Here is a 26,890-nt window from a genome sequence, read left to right as displayed (position 1 = left end):
TAGTAAACCGCATGGTAGAAAGATGATTTTGGATGGATAACTACTGTTTCATGCACCTACATACAAAATACACACCACCAAACGCAAACAAAATTGCTCATAAACGTTATTTTTCCGTGTTCTAAATAACCCTATACAATAACCGATAAAATTATGTCATTGACAAAAATTTTCCAAGTTATGCCATTATTTATATATCGTATCTTAATTCATTCTCAAAAGTATATACTGTAGTATAGGCTTAATAACATTTACAACATGTACGTAAATTGAATGCATGTAGCACACATATATTATTTAGTTTTAGCAATTTTAGTGCATTACATCCACGCAATCCTTTTACCAAAAGGCTGTTTAGTTATTACTTGTACAAAGATGAGTATTGCATATTCGATTGAAAATTGACATGCTGCTATTATAGTAGTCACAGTGCTGTTTGGGTTACTACATCAAACCAAACTGATTGTCTGAACAACGGAGGTATTCTATCTAGTAATAGAACTATGCTGAACAACTCTGAAGTTAGCTGCTTATATGCATTTGACAATTGCCCTCTTTTGTGCGACGGAAGAGAACCTTATTGCAAAGGTGTAGAATAGATTTTTGGACCCAAAAAAGGAGACTTATTACCATCAAACTGGTAAGTTAATATTGTACCCATGCTTATGTTATTGGCTGTCTATTATTTAGCACCAATTATATTGACCCTATAATAGCAACTGTCTAAACTCTAGTCTAAAACTACCTTCTTTCAAGCGAGAAGGTCGTTATAGTGCATAACAAAAGCTGTTAAAGTTCACTACATGTAGCTATTGGCAGTTTACTCGTTAGACCCAGCAGTTGTAGTAGTATGTTGTTTACTATGTCAAAACAAAACAGAAATGATAGTTTGAAAATTAAAATAGAAAAGATAATTAGTTGTAAAAAATCTGGGGAATGGTGATAATTCGTGAGGAAACTGCTAAGTAACCACTTCGTTGAACCGTAATTAGATTGATTAAATTGGTTTAGGGCCAAGGAATTCAATCAACAGCTATGTAAGTAACCCAAGTTGAGAGTGTTTCCGAGCTTCCTCACGAAGCTGTTTCACAGTTTCGGACGTCACTGGTACTCACAATGGTAAACGTTTATGAAACGTCCGTAAAGCGTTTAAAAGTGTAAAATTTTGTTTTGGCGTCAAAATTGATGTTTTATGCTTTATACGCACATAACTAAATTTCCTTCATTTTTACTGCATTCAAACGGCTAATAGGTTGTTGTATGTTTATGAAATCACAAACTTGTTGCCTGCCCTATAATAATGTATTTTCGAAGATTAGTATCCTATCTAAGCGCCTCCTTGATTTTATTGAACCCCGTCTGAAAACGCAATCTAGATACGAGCTTGAATATTTGCAGTTTAAAAACGCTTCTACAAAATGAAAAATGGCTCTTAGACTCTTTTATACAACATAGATATGAATAACTTGAAAGTTTATAGCGGTTTATAATTCTAAGTATGAATAACACAGCCAAAATACTTTTGAAATATCTCTGTATAGCGGATCTTTCGTTTAAATCTAACAACATTCTCAATGCTGAACATGGAGATTCAGAAGTAGTTTGGCTGTTTTGTTCATTCTTAAAACTCTAGTAATTTGTAACACTTTCAAATATGAAGATACATTACGTTTTGCTGGCTCTTATGTTTTTAGACCTGATATATGTTTTTTCCAGAGTGCTATGCAAGTGTTCTATGGAATAATATTTGAAACTCCATTACTGAAAAAAAAATTTACCGCCACTTTCTATATCAGTGTTTAGACGTATCACTCCCTGATACCACTATATATACTGTATGTAGTGCTTTCAAAATCAAAAAATTGGCGAAAATTGGCGAAAATTGACAATTGTTTTTCGCCTGTCTGTTGACAATTACACTTTTCTCCGTGAAGAAATAGGCCCAATTCAAACAACCAAAAACGATTAATTGCGTGAAGTAATATAGCTCCATGAATGTTAATAAACTGTAATTACTTCAAGCAAATGAACACAAGTTTGCGTAAACAAATCCAAGCCACCGATGACCTATGAAGTGTCTTGTTTTACAACTGCATATAGCCTACCTTCATATGTCCATAGGCATGCAGAACCCATAAAGTTTGGAAACTATCTTGTAAAGTACACCAACTTCACGCAGCAAAGAAAAAAGTTCTTTGAAATTTAATAAAATTCTTAAAAAGTTAATGAATTCTCAAGAAATATAGAAGTTTTTTAAAATTTGTTCAGGTGCGTGGTATGTATCAATATCACAACTTGTTATGCATTCGGCAAATAATTTCAAGATCATTGTTCTTTCAAAATAGCGACCACTATGTTCTTCTGTATGAGTTCTCTTTCTCTCTTTTCTTTTTCGACTGTGAGCTATAAGCACTTTACCGTTTTTCTCGTTTTAGTAATGATCGTGTGAAGCATTTTGAGCGCAAGAAACTGAATAAAAACTAATTCCTATGCAATTTTACTGAACATGATGTGCTATTTGTGCATTGTTTATTATGCTATACGATTAGCTTGTATTTTCTTAAAGTGTTATCTTATGGAAACTAGAACAGCTTATGATGAAAGCAGTTTGTACCGCTTATTATAACAATCACAAAGGCAACGTTCCTTGTCAAGCGTAAATTTGAACGCCACATCACGCTAAACTACTAGTTTTCATGCAATCTTTCTCATGGAATTTCCCTTAAATACCTAAAACAGGTGGTCATCTGGCTGGAACGTGTAATTCTGTCCTAATAATGTCTTGATAATTCTATTTTCTACGCCCGACCGCATAATGTCTTCCTTCGTCTCAAGTAAAATCTGAGTACAATAATTTCGTTTCTTAGGTCATTATGGCGTTTTTTGCCTGTATGCTACTGGTTGACCGAAAAATTTTGATTCCGTAATTCAAAACTCTACAGCCGTGGTTTTTATCAAGGTCTTTCATGAATTTTGTCCAAGGACCTTGTTTATTGAGTTGCCACGAGGTCCATTCCATCAGCAGACATATTGGACAAGTCCGTCTAAGTAGTTAATCAGATAGCAGTTTTTGGAGAAAAATTGTAACAAAAGAAATATGTAGCAAAGGTCAAATTTTCTAGATCTGATACTTTTTTCAACTAGTAGTCTAATGCCTATAACTTTAAATTTTCAATAGCTTTAGGGAAGACTCGCTATATGAAAATGGCAAATATTCTGTTTTGTTTATGTGTCATGTCTCTTTTATTCCCAGGATATTTGACAGAGAGCTTTCGGATTTGCAAAAACGGTATGTGAAACAGTGCTATAGAAAATGATAGTTCTAGGATGCTTCGAAATCTCTACAATATGTTATTTTTTCTTTACATAAGTTGTTTTCTGCTTGCGACTGTGGTTTTTACTGTTAAAAATAGTAGCCTACAACGGCATGGACTTTTCCTCATATCAATGAATTTAAAACCTTTTTGGTTTAGAGTATATAATAGGTTTTTTAAACTATTTTTGTAGGAGAAATTACTGCTGTTGAAATTCACAACATTACTTATCAATATCAAACGCACATCCCTCGCACTGGCGCCAAGTTACAGCTAGTCATTTCATGGAAGATCTTGAAGCCAAACGGTTATATAATTATACAGCAAAATACTTTTGTCTTCTCGAAGACGAGAAACAAATTTCGTTTAAGATTTAGTGTTAAAAGATTTTGCATGATTGCAGTCATGCCATAAACAAAAAACATTATATTATAGTGTATTTGCAAAACGCATCGTTTTGTATATATATTCAGACATGCACTTTGACGGATTTTTAATTCACGTTGTTTCATCTGATCAAATATCCGCTTCTTCGCTTATACCCATCGAAGCATTTGACAAACCACAGTAAGTGATGCCTGTGTACGATCTTTTGCAGGCTAAAAAGTATAATTTAGTCAAATACATACCATTATTAATATATATGCTTTAAAACTATGACTGTTTACTTATATGAAGTCTTGTTCATCCAAACCACAGTAGCACTTGGACTTAAATAGCTTTCCCAAGGTATAACTTGCTCAGAAATACAAGACAAACAACAAAATTTTTTCAAGCCAAATTCGTTTTTCAGTCACGGTGCTGTTTGGCTTACAACGTCAAATCAATTCGATTGTGTGAACAACGGAGGCTTAGTCGCTAACAATACAGCAACAACGAACAGCTCTCAAGTTAGCTGCTTGTGTTCGTTTGACAATTGCACTCTTTTGTACGGCGGAAGAGAACCTTATTGCAAAGGTGTAGATTTTTGGACACAAGAACGAGGATTCATTTCCGTCAAACCGGTAAGTTTCAGATATCTAGTCACCGTCAAGTTTAAGATCGTTAACTTTTAAAAACAATCACGGTGATCATAACTTTAAACCCATTACTGTTTGGTTATAGGAAACTAGAAGGCTATCCTTTGATGTTGAGTTTCGTGAAGTATATGCAATAACTCTCCTACCTTATTACAGGTCAGCTTCATAGTATTAAGGAAAATTTCTTTATTGCCTTGTAGTTAATTTTTTGCTGCTTTTAAACTTTTATGTAACCGATAAATTTACCTGTGTTGATATAGGCAATTTGTTTCTGTGCCACCAAGTTATCCACAAATCATAACCTCGAAAGCGGAATGCATCGAAACGTTGTTGTTATTGTTTAACATGAGCAACTTGGAAGCTACTGAAATATGCTGCGGTAATTTTTTAAAGAATAAAAATGATTCCACACTACGCTTGTAATATTCCTGACGTTTTTACTGATTTGAAGTTTGTTGTAAATAGATCTGGGTGTTTCACACGTTAGAGCAAGAAATGTAACCATCTTAAATATAATTCCGGATTTCGGACGAAATTCAGTCAGCGCTACACTCCAGTGGCTACCGCCAGTATCTCAGCAAGGGCTTAAAACATTTCGTTTATTAGCGTTAGCTGAAAACTTGCATCCTGCTCGACCTCAGAACGATATAACTCAAGTATCATTTACGGTAGGTTTTGCGGGGTAAAATGAGACAATTGCTTTCTTTGCATTTTTTAATTTTTGTCTTCTTTTTCTCCCTTAGCCTGTAGAAAGGCTTTTGAACAATTTGCAAAATCAGTCTGTTGCTCACTGCGATAATTTGACGTATCTTTACCGCACAACTGCACATGGCTTGCTACCTGGCCACACATTTCGCCTAATTATATATTCACTATATGATGACGTTGGAGCAGAAGAGTTTAGCTGCGATGATGGATCGTGTCATACTTACTTTCAAATAAAAGTTCCAAGTAAGCATTAGGAAAGGCATAACTCTCATATATGACATAAAGAAAATTCTGATAAATAAATCAGCCGTATCTTTTACAACAAACCGCGTAATTGAATTTTAGAAGTAAACCCTTGTGATGTTGGGTATTGCGATGAAAATGCCAGTTGCATTACGGAAGATCCTTCAGGAGCAATGACCCTAAATGCATCCTGCACATGCAATCTAGGTTTCAGTGGAAATGGCGTAAATCCCACAGCAGGTTTATGAATAAATTTATAAATTAATGCATGAACATAACCAAACATTGGAAGAATTTTAAAATGTCTGCAAGAATGAACGGAATGATTTTTTTTAATCAAAGAAATTTTATTACTTACAAAATTACAAGTAACTTATTTGATGATGAAATTGGTTCCTTTCCTATTACATCAAAAAACAACATAAACACAATGATCACAAAGTCACAAATTGAATTGCACAAGTAACAATGGAAACGCCAAGTATTCAACGCAAACATTTAAAAATCCATTTTGTAAAATTTTATAATAGAAAAAGAGTATTGTTGATAGCATTCTGTAACCTAAAGGTTATAGCTTTATTTTTAAACACGAGCTTGGAAAACTTCGAAATTTAAAAACTTTTGCCATCTTATGGTACACCTATAGAAATGAAGCAGACTTAAGCTTGTAAAAGCTCTTGTTTGCCAATTAAAAGTTATAACCTTCAGTGTGCTACACCATCTTTTCTACCAATCTGCCTTTGTTATTATATACAGTATACCGAGATTAACATGGTTTAGCCATCGTCAACTATACAATTTATAAAAACTTTTATAGACGAACTTGGTAATGGTTGTCGGGAGATCAGTTTATGCGAGCATCCTCCGCACAGTTGTTCAAAGTCTGCTTTATGCGTGGATAAACCAGCACCAGAAAGTGGAAGCTGGTGTCGCTGTTTACCTGGTTTTCATGGCGATGGGTACTATATTGTGGTTTCTGCGCATAATCCGTGTTTATCTGTATATACATTATAACAGTTATTTACAGTTACTCTTATGCTTGTATTTGTTTAGGTATGAAAATGGAAGTGGATGTTTTGCATATAATTCAAATTTGGCAATAAAAATTGCAGTGCCAGTTTCCATAATTGTAATTATATTGTTAATTGGTTTGGCCTGGAAATTCAGTCACCGAGTTCATAAAAGAAAAAACTATTTTTCAAAAATCCATTTTTAAAATTGCCGACTAGTTTGATCACAAAATTTTGCAGATCAGCTTGTTCATATTCAAATTTTACAAATTTTTTTCAAGATTTCTGTTTTTGCTTTTCAGTTCTTTAGACGCAAAGAGTCGCTACTGAGAACAATTATACCCAACTTCCATGTGTAAAGCGTTAAGACGTAATTTACTGATTGCAACGTTTCCTTTATTTAACTCGAGTGGTAAATGAGTTCAATCAAGTTGTTTTCTCCATGCTCACTTGAATTAAAAGAAATCATTTAAAGGATGAGTCTTACGTCACGCCGAGTTAATCTAATCTCTATTAAACAGGGCCACCCAGCCTAAAGTCAAGGTTCAGCAAGACATACAGAAAACGAAAATTCGCCTGTTATAGACAATAAATTAAAAAACGCTTGCAATGTTTGTATAAAATATGCTGTACGCAGTTGTAAAGAAATAGCATATAATTCTGAATGCTGGGTTGTAACGACTCGAGTCAATGATTGACTGACGCGAGGTGCGTCCTTTGACGCAAAGGCTTGACGTTAAAACGGGTGGGTCTCGTAAATTAGTTTTCAGCATAAGAGTAAAACCATTTTTTCATTCTTTCTTCCAAACAGATTGAAGTGTAACTTAAAAAGAATTTTTTGTCGACAAGAACACATACGGAAAGCAAAACGAAGAAAATTTTCGAAAGTTTCTTGTCGAAGGAAACGATATTTTTCCTTTTTATATGGTTTGCCTTCAAATATCAATTGACTTGACTTGACTTGACTTGACTTGACTTGACATGACTTAACTAGAGTCTTATTTGTCAAATGACTCGACTAGACGCGATTCACTTCTTTCAAATGACATTCGAGTTAAGACTCGAGTAACTTGGCTATACGACTCTGCTTAAATGACACTTTAAAGTTTTAGCTATTTTAGACATAATTATCCTGAAATTAGTTCAAAAAAATGTCATTCGAATGAAGCGGAATCATTTTATCTTGTAATCATGCTGTTGAATTCGTTAAACTTATTTCCTGCGAGAAACGTTGCTATGTATTTACTGTATGCTTTTGTTTATTGATATGACAGTTTCAATCGCTAATACATAAGGGTTATTGGCAATTTGGAGAAGCATTATTTTAAATCGAATAGACCGAATGCAAGAAGTACTTTTTCCTTTTTGTGCATGTTATGGGTCCACGTTCATGTGCAAAAATGGGAAACAGCTAAATGTGGACAGTTTGTCTTAAACTTGAGACGCAACATATATATACATCAGAAAATGCACATGTAAAAAGAGAACAAACATGCAATACATTGGTGTACATTGCTGAAACAAACAACTCGGTATATGTCAAACATCTGCTGCAACGATTTACAACAATATATCCACATGTCGACGTTTTTACTATATGCCTTACCGGCCGCTTGAAATATTAGGCTATGCGTTAAAGTTGAAGAATGTTGAATATGTATAAGGTTTAAAATAATTTTTTTATAAACAATCTTAATAGTATTAAAATCGATCAAGACATGTTACCGTATTGGTACAAATTGAAGAGGATTTTAAAAAAAAACGATTTAAGCTGCTTAAGGTAATAATAAAAAGCTAAGCTAATAAGTACCACCTATGCAGAGTTGTTTTTAAGCATAACGATTTCGCATTTCCAGAAAAAGTGTACATGAAATATAATCATTCTCCACTCGATAGTCCAAAGACGATTTATTATACCTTATATAACTGTACAGTTTTTGTCGAACTTACAAAATATTTAAAAAAAACAGTTTTCTGTTTATAATATCACTTTAATTGCAATTCTTGTGTTGTTTCCAGTACAACGTAAATGAATTTTTCATATGATATGAAAATGTAGGCTGAGTTTCAAGCTTTTTCACGGAGACCGTAAAAAATGGGTTCACCTACCACTGGGACGGCAGTTTTGCACTTGCTATGGTAAAACGGAAAGTAGACTAAAACCAGATTGAGATTGTAGCTTGTTTAACATTCATGTAACATGTTGAGTCTATATATATATGCTTAAGACTGACGATGTCCTCCTGTATGCAAGATATAGAGCCTAATTCTTTTTAAAACATGCTACAAAATAACTCTGGTTTTACTTCATACGAAGCATTTATCAAGTTGTCTGGTTTTCAGTGTCTGCAGGAAAGTATCGTTATTCGTTATATAAATATACAGTAACTTATTCGTTTCGTTACATAACCTCTCAGATTAACGTCAGATATGTTTTTCATATACTGTACCACAGACCACCAGTCAAATCTATACGTTACACTTGGAATTGCGTCCGTTTTTCATAGTTTATTTGCAAATGCGCACCAAGGTAAAAAGTATACAATAACCATAAATTTCTCTGTTAAGAAAAAGTAAAAACAAAAGCAAAAAACAACCTGATTAACTCCGGATCTGTTAAAAATTTTTAAACACTCTAATAGGCTACTCTTGCTTGTGAAAAATGTTCTATGATAACCAACCCCTGCCCCCGCCCCTTTAAGCAATAACCTACAATGTTTCGGTAATCTCGTCAACATATGTAAGCCGTTAAATAAATTACAAGAAACATTTCATTGGATTTTTAAATCGGAGATCATTTAAACAGCGTTTTCTGCTATTATATCGGGGCTGCGGCCATTTGACAGATCCCCATTTAAAGCATTTATATGTCCGTTTTTTTCAATGAAACCTGGGTTTATATGACCTTCTGGTAGGTCTGACGTTTCTTCTGTTTTGTGATCTGTCGCTTTCTCCTTTTGAGTGTGAATATCAGTTTCATATTCCTGTAAGAATGGGATGGTTAAGCGACAGGTCAAAATGTTTTCGCGTATAGTTTTTTGATATTTACAAAAACTAAAACAGCAAACACTGCAAACGGTAGCATACCAGCTTGTCAAGCTCTTCCACTGTTTCCGCGAGATTCACATAATCGGCGTCTTTGATCTGTCCGAGCACTTTGTCAATCATCGACACGAGATTGCTGAAAGATGGACGAGATGAGGGTCTCCAGGCCCAACATTTCGCCATGATCGAAAACCTATTTGGACAAAGAAAATCAAACTTTTGCAACAAATCGACTGTTGGTTCCAACTAACATAACGAACTATATAATAGTGCATGTGGAAGGCATTAGACTGTATAGCCCTTTTCCTTTGAGCGTAGAGAGACGTTTGTTGTCTAAACTCTTAAGTGCTCAGTAGAATAAAATACGGTAAATACTTACATCTCATTGCTGCACGTGCTCGGCTGCTTCATTCTGTATCCTGATCTCAGTTTATCTAAAAGCTCATCTGATGAAAGGTTGGAATATGGCATACAGCCGAGTGTTACCATTTCGTACATTAAATTTCCAAAAGACCACCTGCAATGTACAAAAAAGAATGTAAATTGGAAAACGTTTAAAATGTTTTTCACTTCAAATATTTGATTTTTCGAATTTTTTTTACAACGTGAAGATAAAATAAGCTTAGTAGCGTTTACTTTGCAATGGGTGTAAATAACATACAACAAAACACGCATATCCCTCAAAATATTAAACTACTTGCAATTTTGCGAGCAAGTCAAATCAATATGCGCATGCTGCAAGAGAGCAAAACCCAACAGAGATCGCCGTCTAAAGAATAGCCTGCCCAAGGCGTTCAATTCGTCATGACGGTAAAATAAATAATATTATCATCGACTGCTCAAAAACAATTATTTGAAACCAGGTTAGTAATTGCCCTTACAATTTGTAAACGTGACAGAAAGTTAACGAAAGTGGCTGGCCGTTGATCACGAATTCAGCACCACAGAGCTTGGCAAAAACTCGGACGGCTTATACCACCTTTAACGGACAAACAAATGCTGAAAGCAATGACTATTATGTCAACAACCGATCACGAAAAATTAGCTGAACACGTTCGTCTGAGAACATTTTTATCTTGATCAAGGTGGATTACCACGACCTTATACTACGCACATGAAGATTAAATCCCTTTGTGCGGTCATGTATTAGTTAAAATCAAAGCGTACTCAGTTTCTGATCAAAGACAACAGTGTTTGGTTTGCAATGCCCAACAGCTAATTAAGGGTATTTTCCCGCGTCGACTAAGCTACGGTTTGCTCTGATTGTTTTCAATGTAAATAAAACTCGCGAGAAGTTCTTCCTAAGAACAACAAAATATCTAAATATGTCGTCAGTGGATCTTAATTTTGAGAACAAATAAACCATGAAAAGGAAACAACTAAAACAAGAATAATCCTTATTTTGAGCTAAAATGCAAATGACGTGAAGTGGCCCTCCAACTGTGGCAACTTCAAAAAGTTGGTTTTGTATTTACGTGTTTCGTCATACGTTCTGGATTTTGCCAAATGCTGTATGTTGCCAGATATCTGCCAACAGTTTCCGCTTATAGGTTAACTGAAAGAAGCAAAAATAGCGGCTCTGCGACTCGCTTAACCGATACAGAACAAGTCGACCAATGTATCCCAGCTCCGATTTATGAACACCGCCCATAATTATCTGCATCCTGCTGAAGTGTACAGCTTAAATAGGGCATTGAAAAAAAGTAATAACCGGGTATAAAAAAACCTGTTCTTACTGTAATGATAATTTACCGGGAAAGCGCCCATTTAGATCTTGCCTTACGGTTTCTCTAATTTGTGCTTGTGCACTAGTGAGATCTATAAGTCCTTATATCATACCGTATAACTTTGGAAAACGTGACTTTGTGAAACTGTGAGCAGCAATTTTGATTATTCGAAACGTGCACGTAGACGAACTACTTGGTACTCACACATCACTCTTGCTCGTAATAGGGACTTTCCCTGCCATCATACGTTCCGGGCTAATCCACTTAAATGGAACACAACGTTCAGATTGGCCTTGAATCACACCGTATCTGTTAAACGACAAAATTATAAGTTTACCATGTTAAACTGGACATTGAAATGTTGGGGAAAAATTCAAAATGTCTTTGCACAAATACTTAATTTTAATTTTGATGAATTTTTAGTCTTATTACCATAAAAGTAACGAATTTGTGTTCTTCTGGCTTATTAGTGTTTAATTTGCATAATGGTGTAACCTATCGGACTAGTTCTTAATTTGTTCACTAAACTTTAAAATGAATACCTACAAAAATACCTGTATACGTCGTTAGCCAAGCCAAAGTCGGAGATTTTGCAAATGAGGTCTTCTCCAACTAAAATATTTCTCGCAGCAATATCACCGTGAATAATACGAGTCTTTGTCAAATAATCCATTCCACAGGCGATTTGCCGGGCCATTTGATACAAAGTCTTTTCGGTGATGTGATAAATAGGATCAACCAAGCACTTAGATGGCTATAAGTAAAATATAAGACATGCAATAATAATATAGGGTATGAGTTATATGCAGCGTCCGAAACCGTGTTCCCTTAAAAATCAAAGAAAGAAATAAACACAACAGCATAGAAAAGTTCGAATTAAACATCTATAGAACTCAGACAAATAATACACTCAAAGTGAAAATTAATACTGAAATTTCTTATAGGCGCAATACTTCAATGACAGCATATCTAGGTATTTTTCATCCATTTGATTAAAATCTTTAAGAATTTCATTTTAGTCTTCAGTTGATTTTTGCCATTGTTCTCGAATTTTTCTACTTAAGGAGAACTATCTAAAACTAAAAGGAAATCCGTTATTTTATTTTCTCACCTCCCTTGCATCCCAAAGAAAATGCAACAAGTCTCCATATTTGAGCAAATCCGTGACAAGAATGACTGGTTTCTGGGTCGTGCAGCATCCTATCACTTTTAGCACGTTCGGATGATCTCCGACGTTTAACATGAAGCTTATTTCGGCCAAAAACTCGGCGATGTGTTTATCTTCGTCAGATCCCTCTGTTAAAGACAAAGCGATACGGTTTTGTTCATAGTTTTGAAAGTTCCATTGGCAATTGTGAATTGGTGAAATAAAACAGAAGACCTTTGACAATCGAGAAGTATAGTGCCAGGAACTCTGCAAAAAAAGGTAAACATTCCTCACCTTTTACCATTTTCACGGCGACAGGTACTTCTTTTACTTCTTGCATGCTCTCATTGTGCTGATGGTACATGGCTTCATACACCACTCCGTAGTTCCCCCGACCTAAAATATTGCCTATCTTGATGTGGTCCCTATCCAACTCCCATTTTTCGCCGAATGTAGGTGCGCAAATCTCCTAGATAAGTATTGATGATGTACTATTACCACACAACCCTTAGATTATTCAGCGTAAATTAGAACAATTTGTCCTGCTCAATTTTTGTAGAGTAAATATTTTCAGATTTTGCAAAAACACTGCACTTACCGAGCCTGGCGTGTTTGCGATACCGTCGCCCATAGCTTGGTAGTTTATCAGTCCTTTGCTGGCAACAAATGCTTCCCACTGCAGATCCCTTTCTTGCTCTCGGCAACGCCACACACGCCATGTCGTGTAGGCTACGATGATCGCAAGCACTATTACGATCGGAATGGAAACCGCTAATGCTATAGTGGAGCTGCTTTGGCAACCTGATCCCTCTTTCAACCTGTAAAATGATTCGTTTATACGGTTTGTTTAGCTTAATAATGATTCGAGATTGCAAATAACCGTGCGCAATGCCTTACCCGTCACCGTAGAAACCGCTCATGCAAGAGCAATTTGCTCCAATTAAAGGAGCCGCCAAATCAGTACATACGGCCGAAGGGTGACATGGACTGAGTTCACTGGAACAATTGTTAATGTCCTGGCACCCATTTCCCAAAATTACTAGAGAAAGCATTTGCTTAGGTTAGTTATTTAATGAAATAAAGATGTTTGTTTTAACGTCAGGCTACCATAAAATAGGACAAAATATTCAATCGTTTTCACGTACTTTGAGGGTTTACCACTCCATTTCCCTCGTACCCCTCCCTACAGTTGCAAGTTGCATTCAGCGAATCTAATTGAAACGGAATGCAATCTGCATTGACATCGCAGTAAGAGTAGTTGCTTTCGCAAATGTCGATTTCTAAAGAAATATAGCACTTTACATGGCGTCTTGCATAAAGATTATTCGGTAACTTAACTTAATACAGGTGGGCGTCATGACTACAATTCGTATAGCCTTCCTCTAACACAAACAATATGATTGAAATTATTATATTGGTTCTCTACCCAGCAATGAAACATTGTAATAACATTCAAGGAAGGATATAGGCTATAGTAAACCTAAACAGTATTGGATAAATAAATTAAATATTGGAAAAAATGTATAAACCTAATAACAAAATAAAACGATATAAATAAATAAATAAAAAATAAATAAAATTAAAAAATAAATCATTACTAACCTGGTACGGGAAACACTGTAGTTTTGCGACATTGCCCGAATGAACATCCAAATTCCTTATCAAGTTCGCCTGAATATTCGCTGGTGATTTGTACATTATATGTGGTTCCCGCAATCAGGCCAAACAAGACTGCTTCATAGTATTCAGTGGTGTTGTCGCAACTCGCTAGCTTCGCCGTTTCTTCGGGACTAAGCAAAAAACTAATCGGTTCCTGAATAAATTTCAAATACTTTTTCCTTAACAATTAGGCATATACTGTAACAACGCACTGACAGCCAGAGCTACGGCGTATTGCAACTCTAAAACTTAAAAGTTAAAAGCCACAAGAAGCTCAATCTAACCGTGCTCTTTCCTAAAAAATCTCCGAATGGAAAAACGTCAAATCCCATCAACCCGTTCTGAGTGATAGGAGGCAACCATCTGGCAGTTACGTTAACGCTTAGAGTGACGAGGTCAACAGAAATGTTGCTGAAAGTTACATTCCTTGGCAAGTGATGTCGGACGCCCATTTCTGTTGAAGGAAGTTAAAATTATTTTAAAAAAAATAACAACTGCTTTTTTAAAAAATACTCATAGCATGTTTGGGGAACAATAAGATATATTTAAAAATCTGAAGAAAAAAATGCATGCTGTCTATAAAATTTGTCTTCAGACAAAAACGTTTACAGTAATTAAGATCTTTTAGTTTACATTTTACAGTAGACAATAAATGCACTTAAATATGAAAATTCGCAACATGAAAGAAACAAACTGAAATTTTTCAAACAATAGAGTAACAAATCACAGTTGATTAGGAAACTTATAAGATGGACTTTTCCAAATAGGAAAATACAGAGCGCTAGAAAATTCAATACAGGGTATAGCCTCTACCAAAACAGAATCAAACAAAAGAGATTTCACAAAAACGAAAACATTCAAAACATAATTAATCAAACTTGAAATTAACAAAGACTACTTTACCAAAATTAAACTATACGCAACATAATATCAAAGTAAAGGACTTTAAAAAACTAAATCAACCTAAAGTTTTTTTGATATTTTCTAGTTTGCAGCTGCAAGTAATGTTTTATTATTTTACTCTTATTTGTTATCTGCTTTGGATATTTCAAGATTGTAGTTATCTCTTTACAGTTTACTTTTTTTCTGTTGGAAGCATTAATTCGAATTTATTTTTGGAACATTTCGTTTTTCTTCAAAGTTTGTGTAGGATTGTTCCGCTGGGAAAAATATTGTTTGAAATTATACAATTCGTCCCTTTATTTTTTAGTAATATACAGTTTGCTAATTTTTCGTTTAGTTAGGCCTATTTCCGTTTTTTTTCAGTTCAGGATATCAAATTTAGTTAATTCGGTGCTGATATTTTGCGAATCTCCCGACGACACCCTATGGCCTATAGTATTAAAAACAGACAGAAAGACATTGATTAATTGATTGTACTCACCACAGCAAGTTTCGGTAGCCTCTGCAAAACTTTTTGCATTGTGATTCATAATAATGGATTGGCAATCATCTATTGCAAATACCGAATTAATTACATTAATTTGTCTCGAAGTAAATTCCCTGTGAAAACAAAATATTCAAATATAGATATGTTTCTTTATTAGACAGCATGACCTTTTGACAAGCTCTAAATGAAATGTTCAAATAACGAGAATTGTTTCTATGAATTACCACCTGTAGTATGGAATAATGTCAATAGAATATGTCTTGTGGAAATCGACCGCAAAAGTCAGTTGCCGAACATCCTGAATAGGATAAATTTCAAACTGTAAATTTTTCATATGGGATAAAAAATTATGTTATGCAGTATTTTACACTCGAACGCATTTGAGGTGAGTATTGTAGTCGACGTTCTATTGCCCCATTCGGCTTATACTCAAGTGAGACTTTGAACTTACCGGCAATATAGATAAGCCTTTGCGTTCATTAAGAAAGTAATTCCCAGTTCCTCGACAGTTTGGTGGTCCTCCATGGGACGTGTAGTTATACAAGCATAGGCTAAAATCATTTGAGGTGTAGTGTGGGGAACCGCATATTTCATTGGTGTTTTTCGTACACAATGTCGTGTTGTCAGTTGTGTTTACCCAATAATAATTCGACCTGTTTGCAAAAAAGGCACCAAAATGAAATATCAAAACAAACACATCATAATTCAAGTTACTCTCCGTTCCTTACCCTGTATTACATATGTAAAGTGGAACGTAGCTCGGTTCACTGTGAGTTGTTGTACTTTCTTGAAAGTGAATAATGATACCGTCTAATTCAATACCTTCACATTTATAAAACCCAACGTTTTAAATGTAATATTTGTAAACCACCTAAGTACTGGACTACACATAGGCTAAATTTATGCCAATTTCACACTTATCATTATAGAATCGGTTATAAAAGCGCTTGGTGTCAGACAGAAACCAGTCATAATTATTCATTTATAAACAAAAATAGCATATAAAATATTCAAAAACCTTCTGGAATTGTGAAATTCCATATAACGGTTGTGGTTAGTTTAACGTCCAGGTCTCCACTTATGTCTTCAACTGTGACATTTGGATATGAGTGAAAACCGACAATCTCTACATGTTCAAGAGCTGCAGTGCACAAGAAAAATAAGATAAAAGGAAGGTTGTAACGTTAACAAATGCGTTTGCATTAATAACAAGTCTACAAACACTTACATTCACAAAGTCGCGTGGACCTTCTTGGTATAAACTGTGTATGTATTTCTGTTGCTAATAAGATGGACATGTAGAAGAAACAGCAAAGTCTTATCATTTTACATCAATTTTTATACTTCCTTATTCAATACCTTGTTGACAGATTTTTGTCATTTTACAATATTTGAACAATACGTTTACTTGATAACAAGTATTCACATTTTCCCCAAACTTTGGTTAGACTTATAAGTGCTGTCGAACATATTAAGTGAGAAAAGATTGCTTTAATAAACAAATAAACAGGAACACGCTGACTGATAACATTCCTTGCGCTTGTTGCTCAGTAATACGACAAAGCTTTCAACAAGCTAACTGCTCTAAAACCTTGGCTATTTTATAAGCAAAACTGATGCTTCGACCATTTTCCAGGAGTACCCTGTAAAATCAGTCGCTAACAGATGGTAACATAAGTTGAAACCTGGTAACATGCATTTGAATACAACACAGAAACACAGGGTTTTCACCAGACCAAGTTGTATGCATGCTTACGTCAAAACAAAGCGTCAAAACAAATTTTAGACGTTCTATTTTTAGGAAACTGCAGCCACCCGAGCGTGATGTGTTCCTCGCTTTTGAGGCTTGTCAGACAGCAACAAGTCAAAAATTTGAGTATAACTCAATGATTTCTGTTAAATTCTGCGTGACCTATTTTTCTTCGATAAAAATTGTCTTTATAACCAAATTGATTCAGTTAAACTATAACTTAACTTGAGCGTTATAACCAGGGTTACCATTCCATGCTTATTTCTAAGATTTGTGCTTATTTTCAAGTACAATGTCTTCCAAAATACAAATGTGCTTATTTCTAAGAAACATGCTTATTTTCACTTGCGTGCTTATTTTTAGGGCAGAGGTACCTACTTTTGGCATTTCGACCCCTTTAGTATAGCCTACCATTTTCTACCAAAAAGATACCAAAATTAAGAACATGCAAATAGTGTCTCGTTTTTTTTATGAACATTGGTTGCCTTCTCCTGTTGTGCACTGTTTAAGGTAGTATTCTTCTTACGTTTCCCAGTCGTCATTATTCATGAGTCCAGTCCGGTGGCAACCCTGATTATAACAAATTAAATCTAATCTTAACTTAATTCGCTTTCCAAGTTTAACTATAGATCTATTCTTTCTTCTTTCCTAATCTGTCTTGAAAAACAATTTGCTGGTAATGTGGACATTTTTTAGTTTTACACGAGGTATTGCTAATGCTATTTTGTAAAATTAAGCTCTTCGTGACCGTAGATCGTCTTTGTTTGACTTATTTGGGCATTGTTAGCTTTCAAAATAGGCTATTGAAAGTATAGGTGCACCAAACTAACCAAACTGGCATTATTATACCGACTACAATAATGAAGTTTTACTTCCTTAAATAAATAACCTCCAGCGTTAAAGTTCTAATATTTTGCGCAGCCGGAATTATATTTGCACAATCGAAAAATTTCAAACGTCTTTTGTAATGAACCATTTGTACGTATACCAAGAAATCATAGCCCATAATTGTTTGCGTTAAGCCCCATTATATTTCACTGGCCACACCGCACTGGGTTGCACTAGTCTAAAACCAAGTAAATAAACTACAATAGTTCAAATAAAATTGGAAGCTTTAGGCTAATCTTCACCTGCCAAACGTTTTAAATGCTAAGTAAACTACGTCATAGCTAAATCGTAATTCGACTATTTTTAATACTGAGCAACGTCCTTTGAAATCAGAACTTATTAGCGAATTCTCTTTCCGCTGACCGTTAAGTCGGAAGCGACAAACTAAACGTGGTGTGACCGAAATTCCTTCGAAGTTAACTGACTCAGCTTGAAAAGGTTTTGTTGTGCGTAATTGCTTCGCTAAACTCGGTAAAGTACGTGCGTCATTGCGAGTAGTACAAATTTCTCAGCCAGTAATTTTGATGCGCGCATTAAATTACGAAATCTGCTCACTTGCAAGTCATTGAACCACAAAACAGTTTAGTAGGGTATGCTTATGCTCGTGTTAACATTACCTCCTATAGCCTGCGTGAGGCTATTTTCTCTATAATGTTATAACCTGCTTTCTATCAGATTAAGCAACCGTGTCGCATATGTCGGTGTGCAGACTAAATTTTTAAAAACTTCATTTTAATTTCACGTTTCATATCCTGTCTATAAATCTGTAGAAAACGGGTAGGTGGTGATTTGTGTAGACAGTATAGGTCTCAGCCCTAAGGCATCGGCACACCACGTCTTACAGGTCTACAAAGATTTGATGACCAATCACGTAACTTTGCCACGACAGTCGGTACCTTTCACTATAATATCTCCAGAGTATCTACAATAATTGTTAACTTACCGCCTTAAGTCCGTCTAAAAGAGGCCATAAATTATTAGCAACAATGACTGTAGGGATTTCTCTTATTTGTCACGTGTTATGAAATCACAGTCTATTCCGTTTCTTGTTTTCTTTGCTGCATAATAGGTTATGGGCTAAGGCACGATTTTTATGACAATTAATTTATGACGTGTGTTAGAGATAAAGTAACTGTTGACATTTGATCTAGCATGAGAGTATCATACATAGGGTGCTTGTAATATTGAATTGAGTTCAACGTTAACCTATTGTGATGTGACAGATGTGAGAACATAGGCAGAGTCCATGGACTGTTAGTCCATGGAAAGTGTCTGCACTTGTCAGCTGATATTGGGTAAAAAGTTGTCTTATCAGTAACATACTGTATTTTGTTATAATTCCACAGAGATGTTTTGTCTGTATATGCTCTGTAGATCACGTTTGGTGCTATACGGATATGACCATATACTCCTGTATAAAGTTGTAATTACGTGGATCTGGAGATAATATGTTGTCTTACACTTAATAATGAAGTTAGAAATGTTTCTAAACAGTTTTTACAAACGAATAGACTTTGTGTCTTTACTTATATTATGTGAAACTGGACCTGCCTGGGTCTTCTAAATGGAAGCGTCTTAGACGCCTACAAAACGCTTTAGCACCAGCTACAGGCAAATATATTTATGACCAACTTCCATCAACACGAGTAAAGCCTCCTGGGCGTCTTCTCATGGTAGCTTTGTTTCAGGTTCTGAAATTAACGCAAACTCATAGATGGACATATTTTTTTCTAAACGTCTTATGATGCCTGTCATGTTAAAATACGATATTCTAGGAATATTTTCCAAAAAATATCACAATAATAACTTAATATTAGTTAATACACAAGTTTGTACCTGTGCGATCGTGGTATGGAATTTTTGCTGGCATCTCAGTCAAAATGTTGCTGCCTTCAATTGCCATGCTATACGCGAAAAACAGGAAGTCACCGGAATGACGTCAAACTTTCTTTAAAAGATGCGTTTATTTATCCAAAATTAAAGACGCAAAAGTATAAATAAAGTAATTGAAATTCTCATGAAACGTTAAATACTGTAGTTGCATGCTTTTGCAAGCAACTATAAGCAAATTAATTACAGTATAGATAACAAAGTTTGTTAAAAATGAGTAAAATCGTGATCACCAAAAAGATATTTTTGTCATCTTCGATAAAAACGGAAGCCGTTTTCCACGTTTTCTGATGCAAATTGATAAAAAAAAATAAAAATTGTTGACAACTCATATTATGACGAATTTTATATCTTAATGATGACTTCAACAAGAGACAAGAATAAGCTGCTTGTTGCAAGCTGTAAAATGGGAGCAGTTAAGGCCTGCAACCTTCTGTCATAATTAATTCTGATACGACTGCATCAGAAGTTTCACGTTCTTAAAAAGTTAAATCCGTAACATTGTCAACAGTTTCCTCTCAAACGACGCTAAAATTATACGTTTGAAGTTAGAGCAAAACATGGACCATGCAGGTGCTGCTGGGGTAATAACTGGAGCTGACTCTCAAGCAGAAACCATGAATTGTTACTTTAAGCAGAAAACAGGCTTTGATTGCGTCATTATTAATGAAAATATGTAGGCGGGTAAGGCAATAAATACCAGACAAAGCTATTTTGCGTGACTGTAAATAGAAGGTTCCCACGTAGATGATTTCAAGCGTACACAGTGAAGGTTAAGTTTTATTTTTATTCTTTATGGTTTTCTAAGGTTTTATCGAAAAAACGTTGCCAGCATTTTGTTGAAAAAATTAGCTTATTGGTGAAAGCTATCGTTGATACAAATCTTACCAGGCGTTAACAGCTACAAGTGAAAAAAAGGTTTTAACAAGAATAAAACCTAGAATGAGCCAAAAAGAAAACTTTGATTGTTGTGAACTTTTTTGGGCTATGCATGATCAGCGGTTGCCTGTTTTTCTCATGCAAACTCGGACTTTAATCTGTAAGGCTTGTTTAAAAACACATAAATATATGCTAACCAGTCAAGCGACATATAGGCCGCAACTAGTATTTCTGTGTTTAGCAAAGTGAAGCCATGCTTGTCAGAGCTAATAAGATCTTTGAAGATTTAGCTTTCCGAAGGAATAGACATGAACCAAAACTCATAGTCAAATGAAAGAAATGGTCCAAGACCCACTGCAATGTTTGTTTTGAGATATGCAGAAGCTTTCCGTTTACGCAAAAACAGTTTATTAAACTTATATTTTTAAAGGTTTTGCCTTTGCAATATAAGGTAGTTGAAGCAGTGGTGTAGTGAACACATAGACATCGAAAGGTAGTCCGCAGTATGGGATTCTTACAGTTAACGTTGGTTTGGGCGGTTATTGTGCAAACTGGATTATGTCAAAGACAAAGACCGTGCAGAGCACGTAAGTGTTTGAAAAACCTTCAGTTTTGATTTACATGAGCTATATAAACAATTCACTATTTTCATTGACTGTTGACTTAGGCCTACACATTTTATTTTCGAACCAGCAGAGAGAATCTTTATGTTAAGCGTTCAATTTTACAACTTTCTGCGAATAATTCACTGAATGTTTTGGTACACGAAGTTTTTAAACAAGTGAAACTATGCGTGACAGAGTGCCTTTGTCAGCTTAACCTGACATCTCAAGCAAAAGATCTGCGTCAATAATTATTAACCATGATTTTCACGTAAGCTTTCGCGCAGTTTCGAGTCACAAAATGTTAAGAAAAGATATAAAGTTGCTAGAAATCTGAACTTTCAACTGTTCCAGCATGTTATAGTTGCAATAACTTATGTTATAACATTTCCATTAACCGCCCATACATCTCTTTTAAGAAAAAGCAAGTAAAACGGATAACCTATTCTATCGAGATCTATATGTAGTAATATACTATAAGATACAAACTTACAATAATAAAATATTTGTTGCTGTATGAGTAGAGCTAAATTTTACCGAATTAGCCGTTGTTGTTTTTAGATAGCTTTGTTATGTAACCCAATGACTTGAGGTATTGACGGACACAGATATTGTCTTGCCTTCCAAGTGAAGGATATTTTGGAGAGCATACCAGAATTGTTACTCTTGCCATCAAGATAAAAGCGATTCGCGAAACTGTCTTACTTTCCGATCAGAGCTCTCCCAAAGAAATTCTTCAAGGCGCTAAAAGCGACACAATCTTTTGGAATTGTAAATCACGTTAAAAGTTTAGTTAAAAGCAGGGATTGTAACATAAACTTGGAACAATTTTAAGCGTAAGATGGCATGAGGCTTTTCTGATACCCTGGGTCCCAGAACAAGACTGTACTCAAGATAATGCAAACTTGAATTACACCAGCGTTGAAGTTGAATATATCGGACATACAAGACCTCACAATTCACGCTTAGAATCCTGCTATTACTTCTACACATAACAAAAATGCTTGTTTAAGCACTCATTCATTTATAGCCGATGTTTATTTGAGATACTTCATAAGATATTTTCAAAAACTTTTTGTGTTTTGAAGCGGCCGAATTAACGAGTTCAATCAATGCAACTAGCGTTCAAATCAATTACCAAGCGCAACTGATATCAGCAGACTCAGGAAATGAAATTATTGTTACTGTAATAGCTTCTTGGGAAACAATATATTCCGAAGGTGAGCTTTAATACATAAAAACGCTTATGATTATTTACTAATCTTCGAATCCATGTTTAACTCTACTCAAACGAAGGCAAACGACAAATCCCAACAGTTTTTATATAGTGGAGTGGACAAAAAATTCAAAAATTGGCGTTTTTTAATGAATACAGATTTGGTGTAACCTATGCTGCAATTTCTGTAGGTTTTGAACCGGATGGTTTTCTTGTTAAAATATTCAGCGCAGGCACAAGTGGAGAGGAACAACTGCCGATTTTGAATCATTGCACATCAAGGTGAAGAAGCTTTGAAGGACCGCTGAAGCATTGCCTTGAAGTGAGGGGCAAGTCCAAGAACAAGTTGACCTTATGTGAAAGAACACTACTCACTAAATATTTTGGTAAAATACTTTTGAAAAACAGTTCTTAATTAGGTAATTATAAGCAAAAGAAAATCGCAAATTCACCATAATTGTGACGTCTATAAAGGCTCTTGTTATGTCATAAGTATCACACACAACATTCGCAAATTCATAAATTTAGCTATACGGTGTATCACGTATGACTTGTATCTATCTGTTACAGTTGTATAGATTGCTCTAACTGCCAATAGGTTGATAGGTGACAGCCTATAGCTCAACCAAGGCAACCAGTAAGGTACCGGTTTGACGGGTAGCCTATGCAGTTCTAAGGATATCGTAAATTCAAGGACGCAAATGATTGGGCTGCCGGATTTTTTTTCTTTAAAACAATCGTAATTTATACAGCTACAATGCTTCACGTTACTAATTTCTTCATATGACGCCTAATTGAAATTAGGCTAAACTCCTATGGCCTACACTTCTAACATCAGTCGACCACCCACCAGCAAGGAAAGCAACAGCAGCAGCATGTTGTCAAGCAGTCTACGACATAAGAGCCTCGAACTTCGTCACTATCAAGGCCAAAACCTGAGACTTTTTGCGATTTTCTTTTGCTGATAACTACCTAAACACGAATTATTTCCGAAAAATATTTTACCAGAATGTTCAGTTAAAAATGTGTTCTTTCATATAAGATCAACTTGTTTTCAGATTTGCCCCTCGTTTTAAGCTATTAACAAATAAAGCTTTGAAATAATTATTTTCACATTGCAAACATTAAACTAACATTGTGTTCGTTGCAACTAAAAATAATTTTTGCAGTTTCTTGTTAGACTGTTTTTGTATTCTCATCTATATCTTCTTTTGTTTTGAAAACTAAATACAGTATGGCTGAAACTTAATTCATTTAAAAATACAATTATTGATTAATACTCTCAAGTATGATAGAGGTTTTTTAGGCACCAACTTATAGGCAGTTTTTCTTGGGACCAAAATTAGTTTCCATATTCACAGCAACGGTGCGTGGATAAGTGACACAGATTGCGACCAAGACGACATTGTTAGCCCCAACTGTCCAACTGGCATAGAACCAAGCGCAGATACCTGCTTATGTCGAAGCTCAAACTGTTCACGTTTTGACAACCTAAACTGCAGAGGGGTCAATTCATGGCAACAAAGTGATGGATTGTTGGCTGTAGGCAAGGTAAATGCGGCATAACAACAATAATTAGTAGAATAGTATATGTCCTTGTTCTTTACCAATAATGTCAATTAATACGTTAAATATCAATAAATTGTATTGGTTAGCTGTAAAGAGTTGAATGTTAAATTTTTAACCATCAGCTATTTTAGGACGTTCGCTCGCTTGAAGCGATTGCCGAGTTTCACACATCCTACCAAATTACGTTACGGCCTTATTACAGGTAAGGTTATGCAAAATATTGAAAAATAAATCTGTGAATTTTATTAACAGTTATCTGTGGTCGGTTGCTTTTCGAAACGTGAAGTTGGTCACCAGTTTCTTTATTTTTTATTTAATTATTACACTATACTTGCAGTAAAAGCTGATTGTATTGTTGTTTGTTATGATTTTAAAATAATTTTATATTTTCCATATAAGATAAATTCATTCAAATTCAAATAAACGTATAACTTACAAGTTCAATTATAGTAAAATTTAAATAAATTGAATCATTTATAGTCTACGTTCGAATTCAAAAAAATCCCAAACAAATTTTTAGATAACAACTTTCAATCCGATAAAATGATCCAAGAAGTGTTGATGGTCTTTTTTAAATCATTCGAATAAAATTAAAAACAGACTTTTTTTCGATTTTGGTGAATTTATTTAAAATTAAATAAGTTTATTTAACTTATATATTTTCTACGGAGGTCTTTAAGCTTAAATAGGTTGAATGAACTCATTCCATTTTGTATAAAATTATTTGAATTTAGTAAACTTTGATGATTGATTTCAGTTTAAATGAAATTTAATTTTTTTTTTTAAATGAATTTATTTCAAATCATAAATTTTAACAACTGCTAACCAATAATTTAACTGCTAACCAAATGAATTGTGAAAAAGTAAATGAATAAGCAGCTCCAATTGAGAACAGGTAAATAAATAACCACGGAAACGGTAACCAATAACTTTAACTGCTAATATAAACAAATGTTTGCAGGGAACTGGTAAGAATATCCACGCAGGTAAATATTGATAAATAAAACATCAAAAAACTTAGGGTATCACAGCTAAACGCTAAAACACTTCTGTTTTAATAGGGAGGCGGTCAGTCTACAAGACTTTGGAATAACTCAAGCGGGTGCTAACGATTGTCACCAGTTGGTAACAGAAAGCACCAACCTTTCAGCCCGAGAAGCAGTTAAAATATGCTGCGGTAATTAAGAGAAATGACGTTCCTGTATTAGATGGTGCATGTCATACCGATAGATTCCTTATTTTTACAGAACTAAATGTGCCTCACTTTTTACCGTTGGATTTAAAGGCATCGGAAATTAAAGTCAATTTTACTTCTGGAAAGGCTTTAGCCATAATCAGTTGGCTACCGCCTGTGTTTAAAGAGCACATTGAATTTAAAACGTTAGTTCCACCCACCGATTTCAATGATCCTCCCGTAACTGGGGTAAGTAATTGTTAAGTACCGTACATATGGATAAATATTGTACACGAAAGTATCACAATAGCTATCCAATAATTTTTGCCACTTCGCATACTGGCAAAATGCTGATAGGTCATCATATATGGGCTATTTAGTCCTTTTCCTATCTATTTTACTTTATATTAATCAAATGATATTTTAAGACAACTTAACAAAAGTTACTTTGCTTCTATTATTTACTGTTTTAGAATATTGATAGAATACTTACAGCTCAAGTGCCGGAATACTTGGACGTACCGTGCTATGATAGCACCTACAGTTATCAGTTTGTGGTATCCAATCTCAACATCCGCAATAATTATTTAATCCGAATAACCCCAAGCTTTGCAGATAACATTACGGAACTCTATTGCGAACGACCATCTTTATGCACAAGCGTATATGATTTACAATTGGAAGGTACTGCTGCAGTGTTTTGCATAAATACCATTTAATAAACTACAAGTATAGCCTATAGGCTACTATATATGGGCTACCTAAACGTGTTTCTAAAAATTATAGATGTAAATTTCTGTGACGAACCATTCAATCCCTGCCTCGACAATTACATATGTGTCAGAAATGTCACTTCAGCAAGTGAAACTCTTTACTCCTGTGAATACAACTCGGCAGGAAAAGCTCTTTCAGTCTCGCTGTTACTTAAAGCCGTATTTGCATCAGTGCTTATTTACTCGGCGATTGGTTTATTATAACCTCAAGAAAAAATGTCAACATATGATTGTTGTAATTTTAAGGAAAAGTATGATATACTTCCAGCATTTGCTGTGGCTTCATGTACAAATTCGTTCATTTGGATAATTAATCAATTAGTGGTCTTCACGCAGTTACAAAGTTTTAAAGAAAATCTGTTTCTTTATGATAATGGGGCCGTCATGTCGTGTAACTTACTGGCCTATACCTGAAATTTTACCCATGCGTGCAATGTTACATCAAGCTATTCTATATATCACGCACTTTATGTAACTCAAATTTTTTTATTTTAAAAATTGCTGGTCAGTATGACGCCTTGTTTTTCAAAATTGACAAGGTTGTTGATATATACCGCTTGCGGTGTAGTTAGGCTACCATGAATTTGCTATGTACTTTAAATAAATTGTTGGTTTTATTTTGCAGATCTTTCTTAGCATCGATTAGGTTACTAATATACTATATGTACCGTAATCCATATTCTGTAGCAGCTCCTTTCGACAGAGATTCCGTGAAACATTTATATTTTCAATTAGCCTACTAGTGAGCTTTAAAGGGTTTCATAGTGGTTCCGCTCCTCGTATTTTTATGGTAATGACTTCTTGCGATTCGCGAACAAAGTTTTTTTAGCTTATTAATGCTACATTTATAATATAATCCCTTAAACCAGGGATGTCCAACCTGCGGC

At 34.8% G+C, this 26,890-nt stretch overlaps 3 protein-coding genes across 3 annotated transcripts; 2 read left to right on the top strand and 1 right to left on the bottom strand.

Annotated features, from left to right (window-relative positions):
* The first annotated feature begins 3,182 nt into the window (after window positions 1-3,182).
* LOC143465539 (uncharacterized) lies at window positions 3,183-7,456 on the top strand. Its single transcript, XM_076963887.1, has 11 exons — window positions 3,183-3,289; window positions 3,508-3,621; window positions 3,788-3,881; window positions 4,108-4,318; window positions 4,419-4,489; window positions 4,594-4,712; window positions 4,799-5,001; window positions 5,077-5,284; window positions 5,387-5,524; window positions 6,102-6,243; window positions 6,338-7,456. Exons 1-11 carry the CDS (start codon window positions 3,199-3,201, stop codon window positions 6,498-6,500), a joined length of 1,554 nt encoding a protein of 517 aa, XP_076820002.1. The 5' UTR covers window positions 3,183-3,198; the 3' UTR covers window positions 6,501-7,456.
* A 1,331-nt stretch (window positions 7,457-8,787) lies between these two features.
* On the bottom strand, window positions 8,788-16,732 carry LOC143465776 (uncharacterized). Its single transcript, XM_076964246.1, has 18 exons — window positions 16,491-16,732; window positions 16,281-16,403; window positions 15,991-16,084; window positions 15,714-15,915; window positions 15,490-15,560; window positions 15,257-15,375; window positions 14,157-14,326; window positions 13,816-14,026; window positions 13,359-13,493; window positions 13,111-13,252; window positions 12,812-13,031; window positions 12,508-12,682; window positions 12,178-12,362; window positions 11,621-11,820; window positions 11,271-11,375; window positions 9,719-9,856; window positions 9,382-9,532; window positions 8,788-9,278 (listed from the first exon to the last, which is right to left on the bottom strand). Exons 1-18 carry the CDS (start codon window positions 16,585-16,587, stop codon window positions 9,093-9,095), a joined length of 2,724 nt encoding a protein of 907 aa, XP_076820361.1. The 5' UTR covers window positions 16,588-16,732; the 3' UTR covers window positions 8,788-9,092.
* A 4,346-nt stretch (window positions 16,733-21,078) lies between these two features.
* Window positions 21,079-26,576, top strand: LOC143465955 (uncharacterized). Its single transcript, XM_076964499.1, has 9 exons — window positions 21,079-21,256; window positions 22,360-22,491; window positions 22,679-22,769; window positions 23,849-24,038; window positions 24,188-24,258; window positions 25,118-25,233; window positions 25,304-25,479; window positions 25,704-25,914; window positions 26,017-26,576. Exons 1-9 carry the CDS (start codon window positions 21,175-21,177, stop codon window positions 26,205-26,207), a joined length of 1,260 nt encoding a protein of 419 aa, XP_076820614.1. The 5' UTR covers window positions 21,079-21,174; the 3' UTR covers window positions 26,208-26,576.
* The last annotated feature ends 314 nt before the right edge of the window (window positions 26,577-26,890 follow it).

Source organism: Clavelina lepadiformis, chromosome 7, assembly GCF_947623445.1.
Source record: "Clavelina lepadiformis chromosome 7, kaClaLepa1.1, whole genome shotgun sequence".
Classification (NCBI taxonomy): domain Eukaryota; kingdom Metazoa; phylum Chordata; class Ascidiacea; order Aplousobranchia; family Clavelinidae; genus Clavelina; species Clavelina lepadiformis.
The sequence above is the reverse complement of the archived record's forward strand: the minus strand, read 5'-3'. Positions and strand labels throughout refer to the sequence as shown.